The 20,807-nt window shown below is 45.0% G+C and overlaps 1 protein-coding gene and 1 long non-coding RNA gene across 5 annotated transcripts in view; one reads left to right on the forward strand and one right to left on the reverse strand.

The window, feature by feature from the left end:
* PCSK6 (proprotein convertase subtilisin/kexin type 6) overlaps nucleotides 1–20,807 on the forward strand; it is a 98,379-nt gene that overhangs the window by 9,507 nt on the left and 68,065 nt on the right. For all 4 annotated transcript variants that reach the window (XR_014213404.1, XM_082198405.1, XM_082198406.1 and 1 more), the window contains exon 2: nucleotides 15,336–15,440. Coding sequence is in view for 3 of the 4 variants with exons in the window: in XM_082198404.1 (XP_082054530.1) it covers nucleotides 15,336–15,440 (105 nt within the window). In the remaining variant the exon portion in view is untranslated. The remainder of the gene's footprint in view (nucleotides 1–15,335; nucleotides 15,441–20,807) is intronic.
* Nucleotides 10,058–19,837, reverse strand: LOC309518594. The gene is made up of 4 exons (XR_014213536.1): nucleotides 19,669–19,837; nucleotides 17,589–17,682; nucleotides 12,999–13,070; nucleotides 10,058–10,766 (listed from the first exon to the last, which is right to left on the reverse strand). It is a non-coding gene; the product is annotated as an uncharacterized lncRNA (long non-coding RNA).

Below are 20,807 nucleotides of genomic sequence, written 5' to 3' on the forward strand. Positions count from 1 at the left end.
ACAAGGGCCATCGAGTCCAAGCAGGAAACACCATCAGAGCACTCCTGACATATGGTTGTCAAGCCTCTGCTTAAAGACCTCCAAAGAAGGAGACTCCACCACACTCCTTGGCAGGCAGCAAATTCCACTGTCGAACAGCTCTTACTGTCAGGAAGTTCTTCCTAATGTTTAGGTGGAATCTTCTTTCTTGTAGTTTGGATCCATTGCTCCGTGTCCGTTTCTCTGGAGCAGCAGAAAACAACCTTTCTCCCTCCTCTATGTGACATCCTTTTATATATTTGAACATGGCTATCATATCACCCCTGAACCTCCTCTTCTCCAGGCTAAACATGCCCAGCTCCCTTAGCCGTTCCTCATAAATAACCTTAGTCCTTCATGAATTTGTTCAGTTCTCTTTTAAAGCCATCCAAATTGCTAGCCATCACTACCTTCTGTAGGAGTGAGTTCCATAGTTTAACTACGCTCTGCTTGAAGAAGTGTTTTTCTTCTATTTATCCTGACTCTTCCAGCATTCAGCTTCAATGGGGAGGCCGTGAGTTCCAATGTTGTGTGTGTGTGTGTGAGAGAGAGAGAGAGAGAGAGAGAAAGAAAGAGAGAAAGTAAGTAAGTAAGGAAGGAAGGAAGGAAGGTGAACATAGGAAGCCACTTCACACTGGTCATTCTAGCTCAGTGTCATCTGCACTCATTGGCAGTGGCTCAGAAAAGCGACGTTCTCAGGCTACCTGAAGATGCCAGAGGTTGGACCTGGGACCATTTGCCTGCAAAACACTGACCTACAGCCCTTCCCTGTACCTAATGAGACCAGTGTTCTATCTAGCTCACAAAACTACAATTCCCATAGTTCCCTGGGAAGAATGATTGATTGTTAAAACCACTCTGGGAGCTGCAACAGCTCTCAGCGCTCTCAACAAAGTCCAGCTCCCAGAATTCTTTGGGGGGCGCCATGCTTGTTAAAAGTGGTACCATAGCTCTTTAAATGTAGGGAGTGAATGTGGCCATGCTGCTGTTATAGAGTTGTGTGCATTCTTTATTAATATTATGGACCTGCTGCTACCTTCTTATTTATGGGGTGTCTTCACTCCCTCCTCTCCCCCATGTGGACAAGGCTATGTGCTACCTCCATTTTTTTGAGGCAGTAGTTAAATTTCTATGCCACCCTTCATTTGAGAATCTCAGGGCAGTTTACAATACAAAAACACATACCATACAAAACAAACAAAACAAACAAAAACAATACCCCCTCCCACAGCTTAAATGGCCATAGATTGTTTAATTAGCTGTGGAGAAGGGGAATGTTTCTGCCTGGTACCTATAGATATGTAACGAAGGCAGCAGGTGAGCCTCCGTGGGGAGAGCATTTGGCAAGTGGGGAGCCACTGCAGAGAAGGCCCCGTTCTCATGTTGCCACCCTCCAGACCTTTTGTGGAGGAGGCACATGAAGAAGAGCCTCAGTAGAGGAACGCAGGGTAATTATATAATTACAGTTTGCTCAAAAAGAGAAAACCCAGTCTGCTCTCTCAAGGGCAGAAGTAAGTTATTATGAACTTGTAATGTATACAGGCTTTCTCAAGGGGTTTGGGGCGGAGCAGGGCGAGGGGAGCTGGGGTTAGCAAATGCATGCGAACGACAGACACAAGCAATCAAACAGAGTTTAAAGATAAGCTCTTTTTGTAATTCAAACCATAGCGTCTTGCAGTGTTTCCACATGGAGTGTTATCATCCGTGACGGAAACCAGTAAAGAGCAGGGTGCTTTAATCTAAATAGAATTTTTCTTTGCATCACAAATCTTGTCCCAATAGCAGTAACGGGCAGTGATTTTGGTGCTCTGCAAAAGATTATCTCATCCTTTTGTGCTTGCGTGTCTCAGTGGTCTGCCGTGCCTCCGGACTGACAATTTAGAATGGGCTTTCCCTGAGAAAGCTGGAGGGCAAGGGGGAAACCATTTTTGGCTCATGCTTTCTAGGCAGGGGAAAGCGGAAGTACGGATGAGTCCACAGCCTCTTTCCAGGCTTAAGAAAACGTTGCAGACTTCACTGGCTAAACTCTGCTTCTGTCAATACATGGGCAGGTTGCAGGATACGGAGGCAGACCATTGATCTACAGTGGTACCTTGGGTTAAGTACTTAATTCGTTCCGGAGGTCCGTTCTTAACCTGAAACTGTTCTTAACCTGAAGCATCACTTTAGCTAATGGGGCCTCCTGCTGCCGCCGCGCCACCGGAGCACAATTTCTGTTTTCATCCTGAAGCAAAGTTCTTAACCCGAGGTACTATTTCTGGGTTAGCAGAGTCTGTAACTTGAAGCGTCTGTAACCTGAAGCGTATGTAACCCAAGGTACCACTGTATTTATCTCAGTAACGGCTATGCTGGCAGGCAGTGGCTGTTCATGGTTTCAGGCAAGGGGCATCCCCAGTCCTCCTTGCAGATGCTAGGGATTGACCCTGGCATACAAAGTAGATGTTCTGCCACTGAGCTACAGCTGTTCCCCACTACTTCCTAAATCTTTTTCTTATGCCCTTCAGTTGCAAAGAACAAAGTTGGTGGGTTGGGGCCAGTGGGGGCCAGTTATCCTAGCTTATTGCTTTCCTTGCGGGCTCTGCACTCTTTTGCGGTTCACTGCTCCTCTGCCCAGGTGGCACAGTAATTTGTCTTGGTGCTAAAAAGGATCCGTTATAAATTCTGGCTTGACTTTTAAATTTCAGCCTTGTTCCAGTATAATTAAGCTGGCAGATGTTTGGGTGCAGGAGTGCGAGGGAAGGAACACCAAACCCTGTAAACCACTGTTGGAACCAAAGCTGCCAAAGGGTGGTAGTATATCAATTTAAAAAAATAAAACAAAAATAAAACAGGGATTTCTTGCTGGAAGCTTAAAGTGGAGATTTTCCTTAAAAGCCCATCACAATGGAAGTTTGAGTGTGCCATTCGAGTCAAATGTTGGGCTTGATCTGGGCTTAGATCTCTGCTTATCCATGAAATTCACATAGACTGAGTGGCTCAGTCTGCCTTGCAGTATTCTTGAAAAGATGAAATGAGGGTGGGCAGTCATTCCTATGTCACCCTGAGGCACAATACTATTGTGATTCTTCACAGGGCTTTTTTCCAGCCGGAACTCAGTTCCTGCATCTCTCAGGTGGGTGCCATTGCCATTCTAAGAGAACAAGGGAGGTGTTCATGAGGACTTCCAGCACCTCTTTTTGCCTAACTTGTTGGCCTGCTCCAGAATTTACCCAACAATATATTTAGACCAGAGTGCTCCAGACTTGGGTCTCCAGCTGTTTTTGCACTACAACCCCCATCATCCCTAACCACTGGTCCTGCTAGCTAGGGATGATGGGAGTTGTAGTACAACAACAGCTGCAGACCCAAGTTTGGGAAACCCTGATTTAGACTATGCCACGTGCCTCTAGTCCAGTGTGTGTTTTGCTTGCTCCAGAATCCTGTTTGGAACTCCATCGTTTGCCTTTGACCTAACTGGGCAGGTGAATATCCCTCAGGCTTGCATTTACCGTGATGACTGGAAGCCATAGGTGACCAGGAGCTGCATGCAGGTGCATGAGCAAGATGGTTGAGTGAGTCAACCTGGCACTCTCCTTATGTTTTGGGCTACCATCTCCGCCCTGTCTCTCTTTTTTTTAAATAAAATTTTTATTGGTTTTTCACAATTTTTATAAACACAAACATTACACAATACAAACAAACACATAAACAAACATGTATAATTTCAGATCCTTTTTTCTTTAACCTTACTTCACCGACTTCCCCATACCTCCCCTTTCTGCATCCCAATTCCAAATTTGTTTCAGCAAATCCTGCCCCTTGGTTTTATCAAATTTTCCCCTTATTCTTTTCTTTTACAGCTGTAATCCCCTTTTTTCTAAAACCTCCACATTTTAGCATTCATTAATTTTGTAATGTTTCTTAAGATAAATTTTGAATTTCTTCCAGTCTTCATCCGCCGTCTCTTTCCCCTGGTCACGGATTCTGCCAGTCAATTCAACCAGTCCCATGTAGTCAATCACCTTCATCTGCCATTCTTCCAGAGTGGGTAGATCTTGTGTCTTCCAATACATCTCCCACCTGTCTCAGCCATTGTGACCACCGAGTTGGTGCAATCTGGTCTAGTGGCACTTGCACTTCTTTCATTTGTGGGTGACTCATGCTTGAGTGAGTCTGACAGGCACCTGCATGTTTAGGGGAGTGTCTCCTATATCAGGTTGAGGGTGGGGTGTGTGGAGGATCAAGGCCAAGGCAATCTGCAGCTAGCATAAGAAGCAGCTGCAGCGGAGTCTGCTAGTTACTAAGACCAGCAAGCGAGGCAACATTTACTCTATACATTCAAACCACCATTGTACCACTTAAACAGCCGTGGCTTCCCCCAAAGAATTCTGGGAGCTGTAGTTTGTTAAAGGTGCTGAGAGGTGTTAGGAGACCCCATTCCTCACAGAGCTACAGTTCCCAGAGCTCCTGGGAAGAGGGACTGACTGTTAAATCACTCTGGGGATTGTAGCTGTGTGAGGGGAATGAAGGTCTCCTGACAACTCTCTGCACCTTAAGAAAAACTTTGGCTCCCAGAATTCTTCAGGGAAGCCTGTTCAAAGTGGTATTGGTGCTTTAATGTGTGAATGTGGCCCAAGTCAGACTCAGAAGCTGTCTAAAGTCGTCTTACCTGTTTTTGGAATGCTGAGGGCCAGTGTGGCATAGTGTTGGGCACCGGACTAGGAGCAGGGAGATCAGGGTTCAAATCCTTGTTCAGCCATTAAGATCTCTGGGTAGTCTTGGGCCAGCCACTATCTCTCAGCCTAATTTACCTTGTGGGGTGGGCGTTAGGATAAAATGGGGAGTTGGAGAACCATGTAATGCCACCTTGAGCTTCTTGGGGGAAAGGTTTGGTATAAAGGTAAAAATAACCCTGGCTTGGGCCCAGGCTGCCTAAAAGAACGTATCTCTCGAAATGAACCTGTTTGGGTGCTAAGATCCTCAGGTGAGCATCTTATCTGGGTCCCGTTAACATCAGAAGCATGGTTGGTGGTGACACAAAAGAGACCCTTTTACTGCGGCTGCTTCCATATTGCAGAATTCCCTCCCAAGCGATTTTAGATTGGCTCCTTCTTTGTTGTTCTTCTGCCAGCAGGCCAAGACCTTCCTCTTCAGTCAGGCTTTTGAAAACGAAGGTGCAGATGATTCTGATCACTGATGGGCAAACTTCTTTTAATGGCTGGTTCTAAATGTGTTCTGATGTATCCTAATTATTGTTCTTAACTTCTTTGTTTTTCTTAACTTTGCATTTTATAATGTTGTTTTTAAATGTTGTAAGCTGCCCTGCATCTCAGTTTTGGAGGAAGGTGGGATATAAATTCTACTACTACTAATAATAATAAACAATAAGATGTTGTGTACCAAATCCACATCTTATTCACTTCAGGTCCTAGGTTCAGGACCTGATGTGGGCTTGAGTCCTGAAAACCGCCTAGCAGGCACAGGTGAGGAAGCTTCCACCTTTGGCGCTAAGCCCCACAACCGGAAGATGCTCCAGTACCAGAGAAGGTACTTCCTGTCTCTTGGGCATTCTTGCTTCTGCAGCCTCCGCTGTCAACAATATGTGGAAGTGCCCCAACCCGTACACCATCCTTCTCCATTATGACTTCTTTTGAGCTCAGCTGGTCCGTGATGCATAACGTCCTTGGTCCAATTTCACTAAATAGTGATGAATGGTTCCTTCAGTGCCTGGCAGTTAACACTTAGTCGGATGGAATTGGCAGGGCCCCATTTCCATGGCAACCGAGCCAGCCGTACCCTTCATGTGCAAATGGTGGCATTGCAAGGCAAAAATAACACTTTCTCATTGTTTTGAGACTTGCTTGCTGCAGACGTAAACACCCAGAGCTGAGTGGTGCCAATCTGGGGCTTTGTGACAACAAAGCAGAAATATGCAAAAGAAGGCCAAAAAAACCAAAACCAAAAAGGGACTTTTGCGCTTCAGGAAAACAATAAAACCTACATTGGTTTGAGTTAAAGGCCTAATTGGTGCATGGACTTCTGTCATAGCAGCGTAACATTATTCATCACTTTTGCAAATGGATTTTAACATTGCTGATTGCTTCTATTGCTAGCTAATACTTTCAGGCCCTTGGAAGAATGCAGATGAAAATCTAGTGTGCTGTACCTCCTGATAGCTGCCTGTTTCTGAACTATGCTTGGCACCTGGTCCCAGAGTGCCACTGATGCTGCTGGGAAAGCTGTCTGCCCAGTGTTTCCTTCCATCACTAAATGTATGGGACAAATTGCAACTTGTCCAATGGCTGGGCTGGCCATACAGGAGAGGACAAAGTCATCCTCTGGATGTTGTGGGGCCCCAGCTCCCCTCTTCCCTGATCACTTGCAATGCTGCCTGTGACTGATGGGGAGGCCACAGCTCCCACCCCAGATTTAGAAGATTAGCCAGGCAAGGATGTTGCTTCAGGCAGTACCAAAAACGAATCAAACAAAAAATGTTTGCAATGTGATCATTGCTTATCTCAAATGGTGAAGACTGTTCTTAGCCTCTACATTTCATCAGGGATCTTAATAGGGCTGGAAAAGTCCCTTTCCTGAGATCTTGGACAGCTACTTCATGTCAGAATAAGACCATTTTATTCTCAGTTAGGTCTACGGAACTTGCAGTCCAGCAACCTCTGTTGGGCCACAGCTGCTTCTTCCCATGGCTAGATGTACCCAGCTTCATATGTGTTCAAAAACTGTTTCCTAAAACCAACTAAATGTATCTAAATTCTCATGGCCCTAATCTTTGTGCATTGGATGGGCATGCTTCTGTGCACTTTAATAATATCAGATTTCGTATGGCATTTGCAAGAGCCTGTGATAATTAGGGATGAGCTAATTAATTTTGGTTTCTTGCGGTTTCTCATTTTTCTACTATTAAGTTCAATTCTCCACATTTCTGCATCAGTGTGCTTAATAAAAAAAGATGTCATGAACATTCACTAGCCTTTTAGTGTGAATTTAGTGTGAATAATAGCCACATTCTTACATGCGATTATACTTAATGTACAAATTTTGTGTGGAGCAATTTCCCCTAGTATCATTCTTGCATGTTATTTTCGTGTGTGTGTGTATGTATCTCTCTCTCTCTCTCTCTCTGTGTGTGTGTGTGTGTATATATATATGAGAATGTGCACGCACGCACACACACGCGCACACACGCGCGCGCGCGCACACACACACACACACACACACATTTGAATGAATATATGACACCTGGGAAGAAGGACTGATACACCACTCTGGTAATTCCACCCTGTAACAACTCTCAGCACCCTTAACAAGGTACAGCTCCTAGGATTCTTTGGCTGAAGCCATGACTGTTTAAAGTGGTACCATAGTGCTTTAAATATATGGTGCAGATGTGGCCCTATTGATAAAGCTACATAGAGCCTTGCACGCAGAAAGTTGCATGTTCAATCCCCAGCATCTCTAGGTGGGATTTGGTAAGACTACAGTGAAACCTTGGTTGTCGAACATAATCCGTTCTGGAAGACCGTTGAACTTCCAAGACATTCAACAACCGAGTCTGCAAAGTTAATGGAAAATTGAGAAATGCCCGTTTGACTTCCGAGGTGCGTTCGAAAATGGAAGCATTTACTTATGAGCTTTCGATGTTTGGCTTCTGAAACATTCAGCAGTCGAGACGTTCGAAAACTGAGGTTCCACTGTATCTGAAACACTAGAGCATGCCCTCCAACATTTCTCTGATGAAAATAGAGGTGTCCTATTCCATCATCATCATCATAATTTTACTGTTTATACCCCACCCATCTGACTGGGTTGCCTCAGCCACTCTGGGTGGCTTCCAGCAAAATAAATGGATAATAAAACATGAAACATTTTTTTAAAAACTTCCTTATACAAGGCTGCCTTCAGATGGCTTGGGGGTCAGATAACTCCCTACCCTCCAACATTTCTCCAATGAAAATAGGGACATCCTGAACGAAAAGCGGGCTATTCCAGGATCAGATAAAACACTGGGATAGCTTCTGTAAATCCGGTACCATCCCTGTATAATAGAGACACTTGGAGGGTCTGCTAGAGAGCTGCTGTGGAGCAGACAACAGTGAACTACAGAGACAAATAATTTGACTAGGTATAGGACAGCTTGTTATTTAATATCTGAGCAGGGAACAGACAGGAGAGGTCCAAGATCACACCATGAGTTCCATGGCTAAGCAGAGATTGGAACTTTAGTTTCCCAGATCAAGCGCTCTAACCACTACACCATCCTAGCTCTTTGCCGAGCATCCAGACAAGCCAGAGCCATTATCAACATTCTGGGGCACATTCCAGCCAGGTAAAAGCACGTGAAAAGAGTGCAAATCAGAGCCAATGAAGGATGTGGCCAGAAAAATTTCAAGGGCCACAGAGAGAGGCCTGAAGGGCCGCATTCGGGCCCACGGTTTCCCACACCTGATTGTAAGATAAGGGGACATTCCAGAGGAAATCAAGCAAGAAGCTTCCTAGACAGATTTTGGAAGTGAATCTTGCCATTCAAACTGGGATAACTTCCCAGATACGTCTTCCTGGACCGGCAAGAAATCTTCCTTGGAAGATTTCGCCTGCTCACTAGGCCAAGAGAAGACATCCTTTGCCTGAAGGAAACTGAATTTCCATAGTTTAACTTGGTTTCTCTTTTCTTTCTTTTGCTTTTTGGTTTTGGCCTTGAATTCCTTTCCCTCTTCTGCCCCAACAGCTGCTTGTTTTCCTCTGCTCTTTCACTAGTGGTGCATTTCAAACCTTGCGTTTAGATTTTACAAATGACAAACACAGGGGACTGCGTAGCTCTTCGCGGGTGGCGGGGAATGTGAGTGCTTCCTTTGCCTTGCTTGTTTATGAATTTAATTTATACTAAAAATGAAGACCCCAGGGGTTGCAGATTAGTAATAGATTTAGAGGTTAGAACTAAATGAACATAATAAAGACTGGAAAAATGTAAACTCTTAACAGCAGGGGGGAGGGGGAGAATATGGCAGGAAAGGGAAAAAATGACTACCCAGCAATGGGGATTGGAGATAGATGCTGGAGAGAGATGCATTTGAATTGCAAACATCTGACGTAGTTTGGTCAGATATTTAATGCAGTTTGCACATGCACACGCAAACTGTAATATCTGTATCGGGATGGCGAGCCCAGTTGTGTAAGGGTCCAAGATTGTGAGAGGGGGGCATCAGAGTCCTGTTACTATTTCTGCAGCGGGGTCTGTGTATCCAGCATCCTAGAGTCATCCCATCAGTGTGAAAGGGGACCTTTTTAGCCACCCTGAGTTCCAAAGCTAAGCATTTCGGAACACTGAAAACACAGAGGCTTCAGTTTTAAGAAAATGATGTGCAAGTTCTGTTATGTACAGTGGAAGACACAGCTTAAGTCACTCCAAAAGAAGGTAAGGGAGCACTCCATATCATTTGCCCACGTATGTGCATAGAAAACGGTAGATCTAGCTGAAAGACGACATGTGGATCAATGCATCGATAATAATAATAATTTTATACAGTGGTACCTTGGGTTACGAACTTCATTGCTCCAGAGGTTCATTCTTAACCTCAAACCGTTCTTAACCTGAGGCACGCTTTCGCTAATGGGGCTTCCCAATGCCGGCGCGTGATTTCCGTTCTCATCCTGGGGCAAATTTTGCAACCCGGAGCAATTACTTCCAGGTTCACGGAGTTTGTAACCCGAAGCATTTGTAACCTGAGGTACCACTGTACAGTGGTACCTCGGGTTAAGTACTTAATTCGTTCCAGAGGTCCGTTCTTAACCTGAAACTGTTCTTTTTTTATATATATATCTGAGTGGGGATGATAGGGTAAGGTAGTCTCTGTGTGCCCATGTGCTCTATGTGTGGCAAGCTTGTGGTTTGAATAGTATGCAGCCATTAGAGGATTCAGCACAATTCTTGGGCCCAAGAGGTTAGGCCCCTCTGATCTATGGCATAATCGAAAGAGGGTGATAAAAACATGTAGCCGATGATAGCAAAGGCAGGAGTAAACAAAACGACCTGGCAAAATCTTGCTAACAGAAATGCACAGATTTATTGTAGCTTCACAAAACATGGTGCTAAGTTGGTGCAAGGCATAAACAAGTTATGCCAGTCACAGCTGCTGCACGTGGCTGAAATGGCAGTCCACCAAAACGTCATTGCAATACCGGTAGAAGTGGTGGTGGGAGACATGCAGAGACATGTTGGGAAGGGCGAAGGCTACTGGAAACCCAGTTGTGACGTACAAAGCTGGCAAGTTGGAGAGAGGCTTTAGAGTTGCAAGTTCTGTCGCAATGACTGGGGTTTCCCAGTAGGTGTAGGAAAGAGCATAGGATGCGGACTTAAACTAGGTCATGTTACTTGTTGATTAGGCTCAGTGGTGTCTGCTCTGACTGGCAGCAGCTTTCCAGGGTCTTGGGGAGAGGACTTTCCTTATCATTTAGTACCTGATCCTTGCCGCAGCCATCGTAACAAGGGCAAAGGGTTAAGCTCACCTGCACTCGCACCAAAGGCCCAGTCCAGTGTTCTCTCTCACTCTCTCTTTTTCTCTCTTTCTCTGTGTATGCATGTGCACCTGATATTTACTTAAAAACCACTAGATCAGTTGCTCCTTGTGTGAATGTTCCTCAGTTAGATCACCTCCTGTAGACCCTGGTATTCTCTCCGAGATGTTGTAGGTAATAGATCAGGCCAGTGGCGCATCTAGTCCAGCATTCTGTACTCACAGTGGCCGATGAGATGCCTTTGGGAAAACCACAAGCAGGACCTAAGCATAACAGCCCAACTGTCCTGTTTTAAGTGGGGCATCCTGGATTTACAGAAGCCACCCCAGCTTCTGATTCTATTCCCTGATGTCCCATTTTGGCTCACCTTGTTCCTGCGCACCACCCACTCCTCTTCTTCTTCTGGACCCAGATACCTGGAAGACCACCTCTTCCCCAACAGACCCCCTTCAGGTGTTTAGATCAGCAGAAGGGGCCTGGTTTTGACCTGCAGCAGAAGTATATGCCATACAAATGGACTTAAGTCAGTGCACAATGATATGCCCTCCAAATAGATGCCACTGAAAAGGACTTCATGAGTTCGGCAAGTCATTTGGAGCACATCCTCTGTAACCATTGTTCATCTTTTGGATGGGTGGAAGTGTTGCTGAACATAATCTGCCTGGGATTTTGGAAATTTACTGCTGGTTGGAATTGTTAAGACTTAGGTGGATGGATTATAAGATTGATGTGGTGTAAGGCAACTTCATAGATCCATCTGAAGTTACTGGTACACTTTGTTTTTCCTAAACCTCTTTTTTAATTTTGGTTTTTATTGCTTCCTATCCTCCTGGTTAAATATAGATGTTTCTTATTTATAATCTCCACTTTCCAGAGAGGAGAAGCCAAGTCTAAGCAAGAGCAAAACTTGCTTCTGAAACTATATAGTGATGGTTCTTGGCACATATGAATTGTCTTCTATCTGGGCCGGTGTCTCTGATATTTATGTGGTTTCTTAAAGGAGGAACACCATACTTTACATGGGCCAGAAGCCTTCTGGTTGCTCTGTAGCAAAATAATAATAAAACAAACCAAGAGATGGATAATTCTGGTGCGAACAATGTCTCTTATGAAAATAGAACAGCTGTCAGTCTGATTTGCCTCATTTCCCTTTTTGGAGTTGTGAAAAGATTAGAGCTGCAATGTTTAGTAGAGCAATTGGATATATGCAGTGCTTTTTTCTTCTTAAAAAATGTTTAGCGGTACTCTCATTAGGACTCAAGAAAATCACCATTTTATAGTTCAGATCGGGAAAAATAAATACGAAGTACAATACAGAAGTACAAAGATTCACAAAAAGTTTAGGGGTATGCGTCCCCCAAGAAAAAAAGCACTGGATATACCAATGTAAGAAACAGGCTGCTTCAGAAAGTGGTAGTTTCTCTTTTACTGTAAATATTTAAGTATCCACACCATATGTTCAAAACATCAAACGTTGACTCTTTCTTATTTTTTTATAGACAAAAAAGATCCCTCTGTCATTAACAGAAAAAAGTTACAAATATCCAACACAGGCAGGAGACAATGTTATATTAGAGTCAACGGCATAAACCTCAAAACTTGCGCATTTCAACCACTGTGGACCTTATAAAGAAATGTATACGGTCACCAAAAAATCAGTCAAAATAGCATTGTTCTTGGAGAAGCAATTCACGCAGTAAAATATACATTATGCATTGAAGGTTATTTATTTTATTTTAATTCTCATTGTTTATAATTTATAATTCATTAGTTGCCTAATATTGCAACATCTGGGTCCGTGCTTCCCAAACATTTCTGGGGCACATTCCAGCCAGGCAAAAACACACAAGGAGGATGTGAAGCAGGGCGCATGGAGGGTGTACCTTCGGGAGAGCCCTAACGGGCTCATAGAGAGTCCTGGAGGGCCACGTCCTGCACCCCACCCCAGAGGTTCCCACCCTTGACTTAGTGGGTCTGTGGGAGTGTACAGGCTGCTGTGCTGAGCTAAGCCAAGGTTTGGTTTAGCACAGGGGTCAGCAAACTTTTTCAGCAGGGGGCCGGCCCACTGTCCCTCAGACCTGGTGGGGGGCCGGACTATATTTTGAGGGGGGGATGAACAAATTCCTATGCCCCACAAATAACCAAGAGATGCATTTTAAATAAAAGGACACATTCTACTCATGTAAAAACACGCTGATTCCTGGAGCGTACGCGGGCTGGATTTAGAAGGCGATTGGGCCGGATCTGGCCCCCCGGCCTTTGTTTGCCTACCCATGGTTTAGCCTGTTTTCTGAACCAGGGCTTGCGGCTAAGCCCTTTCCTCACTAACCATAAGCTGTAACCTTGCTCCTCTTGGGGAGCCTGCATACTTCTGTATGTCCCACTAAGCCACTGTTTGGCTTTGCGTGATGTACAAACCAAGCCAATATAAATGAAGATTTAACATGCCTGAGCAAACAAGGAAGCCTTACCTTGGCGCTGAAAAGACTGTAATGTTGGTGCCAGTCTTCTGAAATGGAGCCTGTTGCAACATGCATGCATATCTAAAAATAATTATAGAAAAATAAGTATTTTCCTCTTCTTCTGCACTACAGTACTGGTTTATTTCTTCCAATACAGATTTAAGCAGAATTAATCATAGGCACTTTAGTGAATTCATCAAATACGGCTTTAATCAAGTGATAGCTCTAGGAAAGATGGCTCATAACAACTTGATTTTTATTTTTTAAGCAAGAGGCTGTATTTGGCTTGATTCTGACATGTGCCAGTGGTTTTCTCCCCATTGAGTTAAATTTGTGATTTACGGGCACAGTCCCGACCATGGCTACTCAGAAGTAGGTCCTATTGAATTCAGTGGGGTTTGCTCCCAGCTGATTGGAATAGGATTGCAGACTAATTCTCTTAAACCAAGGCGGGGGAACCTGGGACTCTCCAGTTGTTGCTGGACTACAAATCCCATCACTCCTAGCCATTGGCCGTGCTAGCCAGGATAACAGCATCTGGAGGGCCAAAGTTTCCCCGCCAGGAGACATTTGCAGGGAAATCGCAGCCGTCACTTTTGCAGCTGCCTGTATCTGGAGACCTTGAGCATCGTCTTGGCAGCATCACCAGATGCTGCACTTCATTGTACATTTTGTCAGAATAAGTGCATCAAGCGCTGCTGCCCTGGCACAGCCACACGGCTCTTCGCCTGCATGATGTGTGTGCACCTGTGAAGGGCAGATGGTTTCCTGAGGATTTTGGTTCCAAGAACTCTGGAGGCTGTTTTGGACCAGGCATATTCTGTTGCTATTAAGGCGGGTGGAGGGGAGGCCGTATGCATTTCAGAAGTGCAGTTTCCACATTTTATCTTTGGCCCATATGGTGAGCAGGAGATAAGAGACCCTGAGCTCATCCATTCACATATGCCTTTAACCAGAAGTGGAGACAGATGGGTCATGCAACTGAGATTCTGCTCTGGAAGAGGTGTAGCTCAGTGCTTTGCATACAGAATGCCCCAGGTTGAATGCAGAAGCCCTCTAGCTTCTCCAATACCTTAGTCTGAAACCTTGGAGAGAGATGCCAGTCCGTGCCAACAAAAGCAAGCCAGATGAAACAATGGTCTGATTTAGGGCTTGTGCACACTTTTGCTTTTGTCCTGAGCTTAGAAAGCATGAGTCTGGTTACGGTAGTTTTCTGAGCAGTTTCCCCATGCTTTCTAGGCATGGATCTGAGTGGTTCTGCCTTTGCCACACCATGCCATTTCCCCCCCGAAAAACCTGAGATTCAGGTGCTAAATCAGAACAAATGATGATCCACGGAAAACTTGATTGCCATTTGTTCCGATTCAGCACTAAAACGTGGGTTTTCCCCCTGGGGAAAGTAGCGAGACAAGTGGAAGTGTGGAGGAGCCCTTAGTGAACCAGGGCTCAGCCAGATCCCTTTGCTCCCATCTTTGATACTGCCCACATTTTGATATGATGATAAACCATGCCTACTCTGCCTCCTTCCTCCTTGGCATGACTGCAAAGCGGGGTGTGATGTTTAATTAATTACACGTGACAAACTCTGGTTAATGTTAATTCTGTTCTGCTTGAAAAAAGTCCGCTGTAGTTGTGAAGCTGGCTTGTTTCAATAAACTGTAGCTAACGTTAACCACAGTTTGAGGTGCACATGTAACACTAAAATGTGGCTAGTTAAAATTACCTAATCCTTATGTAGCCAAAATGAGGCCATCCACATAGAAAAGGGGGAGATATTGTTTTGCAGAATTCAGAGGCGAAAACTGAAAGGTGTGGAAAATGCAAAAGCAGCCAGTAAGGATTGTTCTTGTTGAGTGGCCTTGGAATGCTGATGGACTATTGGTGGGAGAGGTAGATGGAGTTGGAGTGGGAATGGAATGGAGTCTCCTGGAGCCGAGCTTGAAAAGTTGATACCCTGAACAGGAGCTTCCCATCCTGCAATGTTTTGAAGGTCCCACTTGAACTCTGAATTCTCTTTTCTGGAGGGTAAGCTGCTGGCAAGGGCTGTCTTCACCTTGTTCTGCCTGTGAGCTTCCTAGTGGTATCTAGTTGGCCACTGGTGGAAGAAGAGATGGACACTTGGTCTGACCTCTGCATAGGCTGTTTGAACGCCTCCTGGCGACCAAATGCGTAAGAGGTTTAGCTGTGTGAAATGAGCATCTTTGGTTGCTTGTTGAAACTTTTCCTGCCCGAACTGAATTGCATTCCTTCCTGGTTCTAGTGTGCTGTGAAAGAACATGGCAGCTGTTCCTTATGGTCCTCATTGCCTCCTGTCCTGACACCTGTTCTGTATATCGCTCATTGCAGATTGGCAGCCTGGAAGACTATTACCACTTTCACCACAGCAAGACGATTAAAAGGTCAACGTTCAGCAGCAGAGGCCCACACAACTTCCTCAGAATGGATCCAAAGGTACAGCAGGAAGCTACTGGTGTCAGGTCTAGTTTGCAGGCTTGTCTTGCATTAGCAAGGGGAAGTTACAAAAGGCAAAGGGAACTCGGTGAAAGCCCAAAGTACGCTTGGCGGGAAATCACCTTTTTTATTTAACTAGCTTTTGGGTGTGTGGGTATGTGTCCTTAAAACCAGCAAGATTAAATATATGATTACCATAATCCCAGAGTTAAAGGTAGGCAGCATGAAATGATGATGGTATATATCCCCAAATATATTGCCTATGAAGCCCCTTAGGCAAATGCCATCTTGGCAGGGGCATCATTGGGTCAACCTTGATGGGCTACATCAATGATAGTCAACATGGTGCCTTCCAGGTGATGTTGGACTCCAACTCCCATAAGCCCCACCTCACATGGCCAGTGGTCAGGAACGATGGGAGTTGTAGTCCAGTATCTTCTGGAGGGCACTGCTTTGGCTATCCTTGCAATATGCCTGCCTGCAAACTATACTCTCCAGAAGTCTGTGCAAATGAAAGTCAAACGAAAGGTTAACCCACCATAATGGCGGATGTTTTGCTAGACTATAAGATTGGGATAACAGTGGGCCCCTAGGTTTTGCAGGGCAACTTTATGTGGGGTTTACTTTATGTCATTTATTTGTATTTGCTTCAGTTTGTAGTACAGTGCTGTAAGTTGCCTTGGGGTGACATTCCTCTCTGCAAAAGCCCTTTTAGTTGGCAGAAGGAAAGCTTTCCTCTGGGCCAGAACCATTTTAGTGGATGATTAAAACTGGGGGCATGAAACTTGTGTACAGACAGCGGGCCTACCCTGAAACAGTGTGATATAGAATGCATTTTCTTCCTGTGTGCTGGCTGGGCCCCATTTTTAACCAAGGTGGCAGGCTGAACCTTTCAAAACTTCATTTGATCTGCAGAACACTGATTATGAAGGCTGCTGGTCTACAATACAGCAGAGAATGGTGCTCTCCGACCAATTCTGTATTGCCAAATGTAGCTTCCAGACGTGTGCACATACAGCAAACAAATCAACCCATGTGCCTTCCCGTTCAAATATTTGAACTTATTCGCTCACTGTCTAACAAGCTGTAGATAATTCTTGAATGTGCACCCATATTGCATCAATAATAGTTGACGATGGTGTGGGATTTGGGGGGGTGGGTGGAAGAAAGAACAAGAATAAACAAACTGCAAGTGTCTGAACATCCCACCAATTGCGAGAAAAACGGAAGGCTGGTGGTTTTTTTGGTGTTCTAATTAGGTTTTCGAGCCCTAGGGGAGCTAGGGCGAGGGAAGGGTATGAATCTATATCTGAAATGGAAAAGCACGCATTTTAAATTACCGGTAGTCTACTTGATGCAAACCAAATGATTTTTTAAAAATTTAGTCTATTTACCTAGTCATATTGATTAATATGACATGCATACCAGACATTTAAAGACCCCCCCCCCTCAAAAAAAGAATAATGGAGAAATGTGATTTCTTAAGGGTGCTGGGAATTGTAGCTCTGTGAGAGGTAAACTACGGTTTCCAGGATTCCTTTTTTGGAGCGTGGTGGGGTGGGGATACACTTCAGATGTATGGTATGTATGCAACCTAACAGTCTGCAAAATAGAGCACCGCTGTATTTTGGGTGCTTGGAGCTAGGCTGGATTCGTAATCCATGCCTTGGTGTTCTCCCTTAGCAGATCACTTGGGAAGTGTTTTGCTACTTGACTGGTATACCTAATGTGTATGCATGAATATGCTAATAGTGGTGCTAAAGCAAGCCTTTAAACAAGTCATGCCGCCTTGAATTTAACTGGAAAAGATGGAACTGCATAACTTAAGGATTTGGGGGGGGTGCACGCGTTGTTTTTAAAAGTTTAAAGCTCCTAGTCAACTAAGTGATTTGGTGCTTTTAAAGCTGAAAACTTCTCAAGTTTATTTTTGTTTTTATATAAATCTGTATCCTATTTCAGAGGCTCCCTGAACTGGGCGATCTTTTGCCAATGAAACTTGGTAGATCAAGTGGCTTTTCCCACAAGCTTTGCAGTTTGTCTCTTTCAATTTACCTAGACTTCCTTGATGAAGGAAGGAGAAAATGTTCTCAGAAATGTGTGGAACTTGTTAGCTTTAAAATATTAGGAAATGTCTCTAGTGCTACTTACTTCTTTTTTTCCAGGTCAGTTGAATCAAGTTCTGAGGGTGGGGCACGGCATCTATATCCCACAAGTTCTATTGTAGGGCCAAGCTGTTGCAATACTGCATATAGACACAGAAAGCAAACACAGTTGGGGATATCTGTCAGGGCAGCTGATCGTAATGCTAAAAAGCACCAAAAACCTTCAGATTTCTGACAGGCGTGATGAAAAAGGAAGAAGAGTTTGGATTTGATATCCCGCTTTATCACTACCCGAAGGAGTCTCAAAAGTGGCTAACATTCTCCTTTCCCTTCCTCCCCCACAACAAACACTCTGTGAGGTGAGTGGGGCTGAGAGACTTCAGAGAAGTGTGACTAGCCCAAGGTCACCCAGCAGCTGCATGTGGAGGAGCGGAGACGCGAACCCGGTTCCCCAGATTACGAGTCTATCGCTCTTAACCACTACACCACACTGGCTCTCAAGAAGAGGGAACTAGGAGGGAAGAGGAAGGCAAGCAAATACTGGTATCAGTTATTAGAGCAGGGGTGGTAAACCTGTACACACCATAGGTCAATATTGGGCCCGAATTGGCCCATGTAGCTATTTTCCATAAATCATGCCCACCTGTCCACTGCTGGGTGACATCAGCTTCACCAGCACATTCCCTGCAGCCAGCAGGATTGAACCCTCCACTCATACTTGTTCTAGAAAATCTTGCTCAGCTTGGCTGTGCCCTCAGGCACCTGTAAATTGTGACCCCACCCCCAAGGGTGGAGAGATAAGAAGCTGACCTGCAGGCCAGAAAAAGCTTCCTGCCTCTATAACTGATCTTATAGTGACCCGCTGGAATGGCCACCCAGATGACGGGAGACCAGATGACCATTGGCCCCAGATGATGCAACGGGTCAGCTTTGCTTGCAGATGGAAGCATTTCTGGAAGAGCTATCTATTATTGCTCTTTCTAGTAATGATCTCAGCTGGTGAGTGGCAATGGGAAGCCGCCCATAGCAGCTAGGGCAACCCAGTCAGATGGGCGGGGTACAAATAATTTAGCCAAAAGAAGAGTAGGATGTAATAAGGCATTGTTTTTCCATCCCGCCTTGTGGTCTTTGGATTCAGTGCTGTTTTCGTTCCACTGCATTTAGTCTTCTGCCAAAAGCTACATTATTTGTCCCGCTGTTGGCCATGGCAAGATTACATCATTATGTTACCCTATCCATGTCAATGCAAAGAAAACACCGTGAACAGATTGTTTGTGGACTGAAAGGGACAACAACTGATCATATTTGCTGGATTAATTTTTGTTCTGGACATGGGGGCAAAAATTGCAAACATTGGCAATTTCTATTCCTGTTTCCATTGGAATTTTGCAGCATCCCTAGTGAGGAGAGTGGGGGGGGTGGAACTGGTGTCCTTTTCCTTTCCCCACCCCCCGGAGAATTGTGGGAAGAAAATAATGCCCAAACAGCCATCTTTCCCTTGTCATTTAAATGCAATGAATTGCAAAAGCCTAAAAGCATCAAATCGGATGATCATTCTACATGCTATTCTGCTGCATCTTCTGTGTTGGAAAATCATAACAAATAAAGACATCCCAAAGGGATACCCTTCATTAGCATTACATCATGATGAGGGCATCTTGTTTTAATGACTAGGCTGAAGTTTTAGTCAAGGTTCTGGGTTGGATTGGCTTGGCATTTTCGTTGTTTTCCCTCAAGTGAATTGAATCACTTTCCTGGTTTATACGTGTCTCGGCCTGCGTCTTGCAACATTTAGGCAGGGTTGGAAGTAGCCCAATAAACCAGCATGCCAATTAGCAAAATGCAATTAGCCATGCAAGATTTCGTTCACTTCCCAGTGGGCGTCGCTACGGATGCATCTGGAGGCAGTGCCGGATCTACACATTTTGCCGCAGGGGGCAGAAGTCTGTACGGTCTGCTACCCGCTTCTCCTGCAGATTCACATCCTCCCCTCCATCACCCCTGCGCTGCCCCATGGGATTCTGCCACCCAAGGCAGCTGCTTCAGCCTGCCTCATGGGCGACCGGCCCCAATGGGCACCAGCCTCCCCTGGAACTCTCTCCCTATGGAGGTGCATCTTGCCTCACCTTTTTATAGCTTCAGGCGTCTGGCCAAGGCTCGTCTTTTTGGGGGGACATTTTGAGGAGGAGATATGAGGTTGTCGCTGCTGTCAGTAACTGTCAGTCAGTGTGGGCCTGCTCAGACTTCCTTACACACAACAAAATTCAAAGCCACCATCTCTTGTTCTGCATTTATTTACAGTGGTACCTCAGGTTAAGTACTTAATTCATTCCGTAGGTCCATTCTTAACCTGAAACTGTTCTTAACCTGAAGCACCACTTTAGCTAATGGGGCCTCTTGCTGCTGCCACGCCGCCGGATCATGATTTCTGTTCTCATCCTGAAGCAAAGTTCTTAACCCGAGGTACTATTTCTGGGTTAGCAGAGTCTGTAACCTGAAGCGTATGTAACCCGAGGTACACTGTATTACATTTTTACCTTGCCTCTTCTCCAAGGAGCTCAGAGCGGCGCACACAGTTTAACTCCTCAACTTCACGTTTATCTTCTCAACAACCTTATGAGATGCTTCTTAGGTTATGGGGTTATAATCCAGAATGCGGCTGCTAGATTGGTGACTGGGAGCGGCCGCCACGGCCATATAAAACCTGTCCTGAAAGACCTACATTGGCTCCCAGTATGTTTCCAAGCACAATTCAAAGTGTTGCTGCTGACCTTTAAAGCCCTAAATGGCCTCGGCCCTGTATACTTGAAGGAGCATCTCCACCCCCATCATTCAGCCCAGACACTGAGGTCCAGCTCTGAGGGCCTTCTGGTGGTTCCCTCACTACAAGAAGTGAGGTTACAGGGAACCAAGCAGAGGAGGGCCTTCTCAGTAGTGGCACCTGCCCTGTGGAATGACCTCCCATCAGATGTCAAGGAGATTAACAACTATACAACCTTTAGAAGACATCTGAAGGCAGCCCTGTAGTGGGAAGTTTTTATTATGTTTCTGTAATTTATTATGTTTCTGTAATTCTGTGTTTATTATGTTTCTGGAAGCAGCCCAGAGTGGCTGGGGCAACCCAGTCATATGGGCAGGGTACAAAAAATAGAATTATTACTATTATCAGTGGTAGTATTCATATTAGTAGTATTATAAGGAAGTGACAGGCCCAGTGTCACCCAGTTGGCTTCATGGCTGACTGGGGATTTGGACCCGGGTCTTC

Source organism: Podarcis vaucheri, assembly GCF_965113315.1.
Source record: "Podarcis vaucheri genome assembly, chromosome: 14".
NCBI classification, from domain to species: Eukaryota; Metazoa; Chordata; class Lepidosauria; order Squamata; family Lacertidae; genus Podarcis; species Podarcis vaucheri.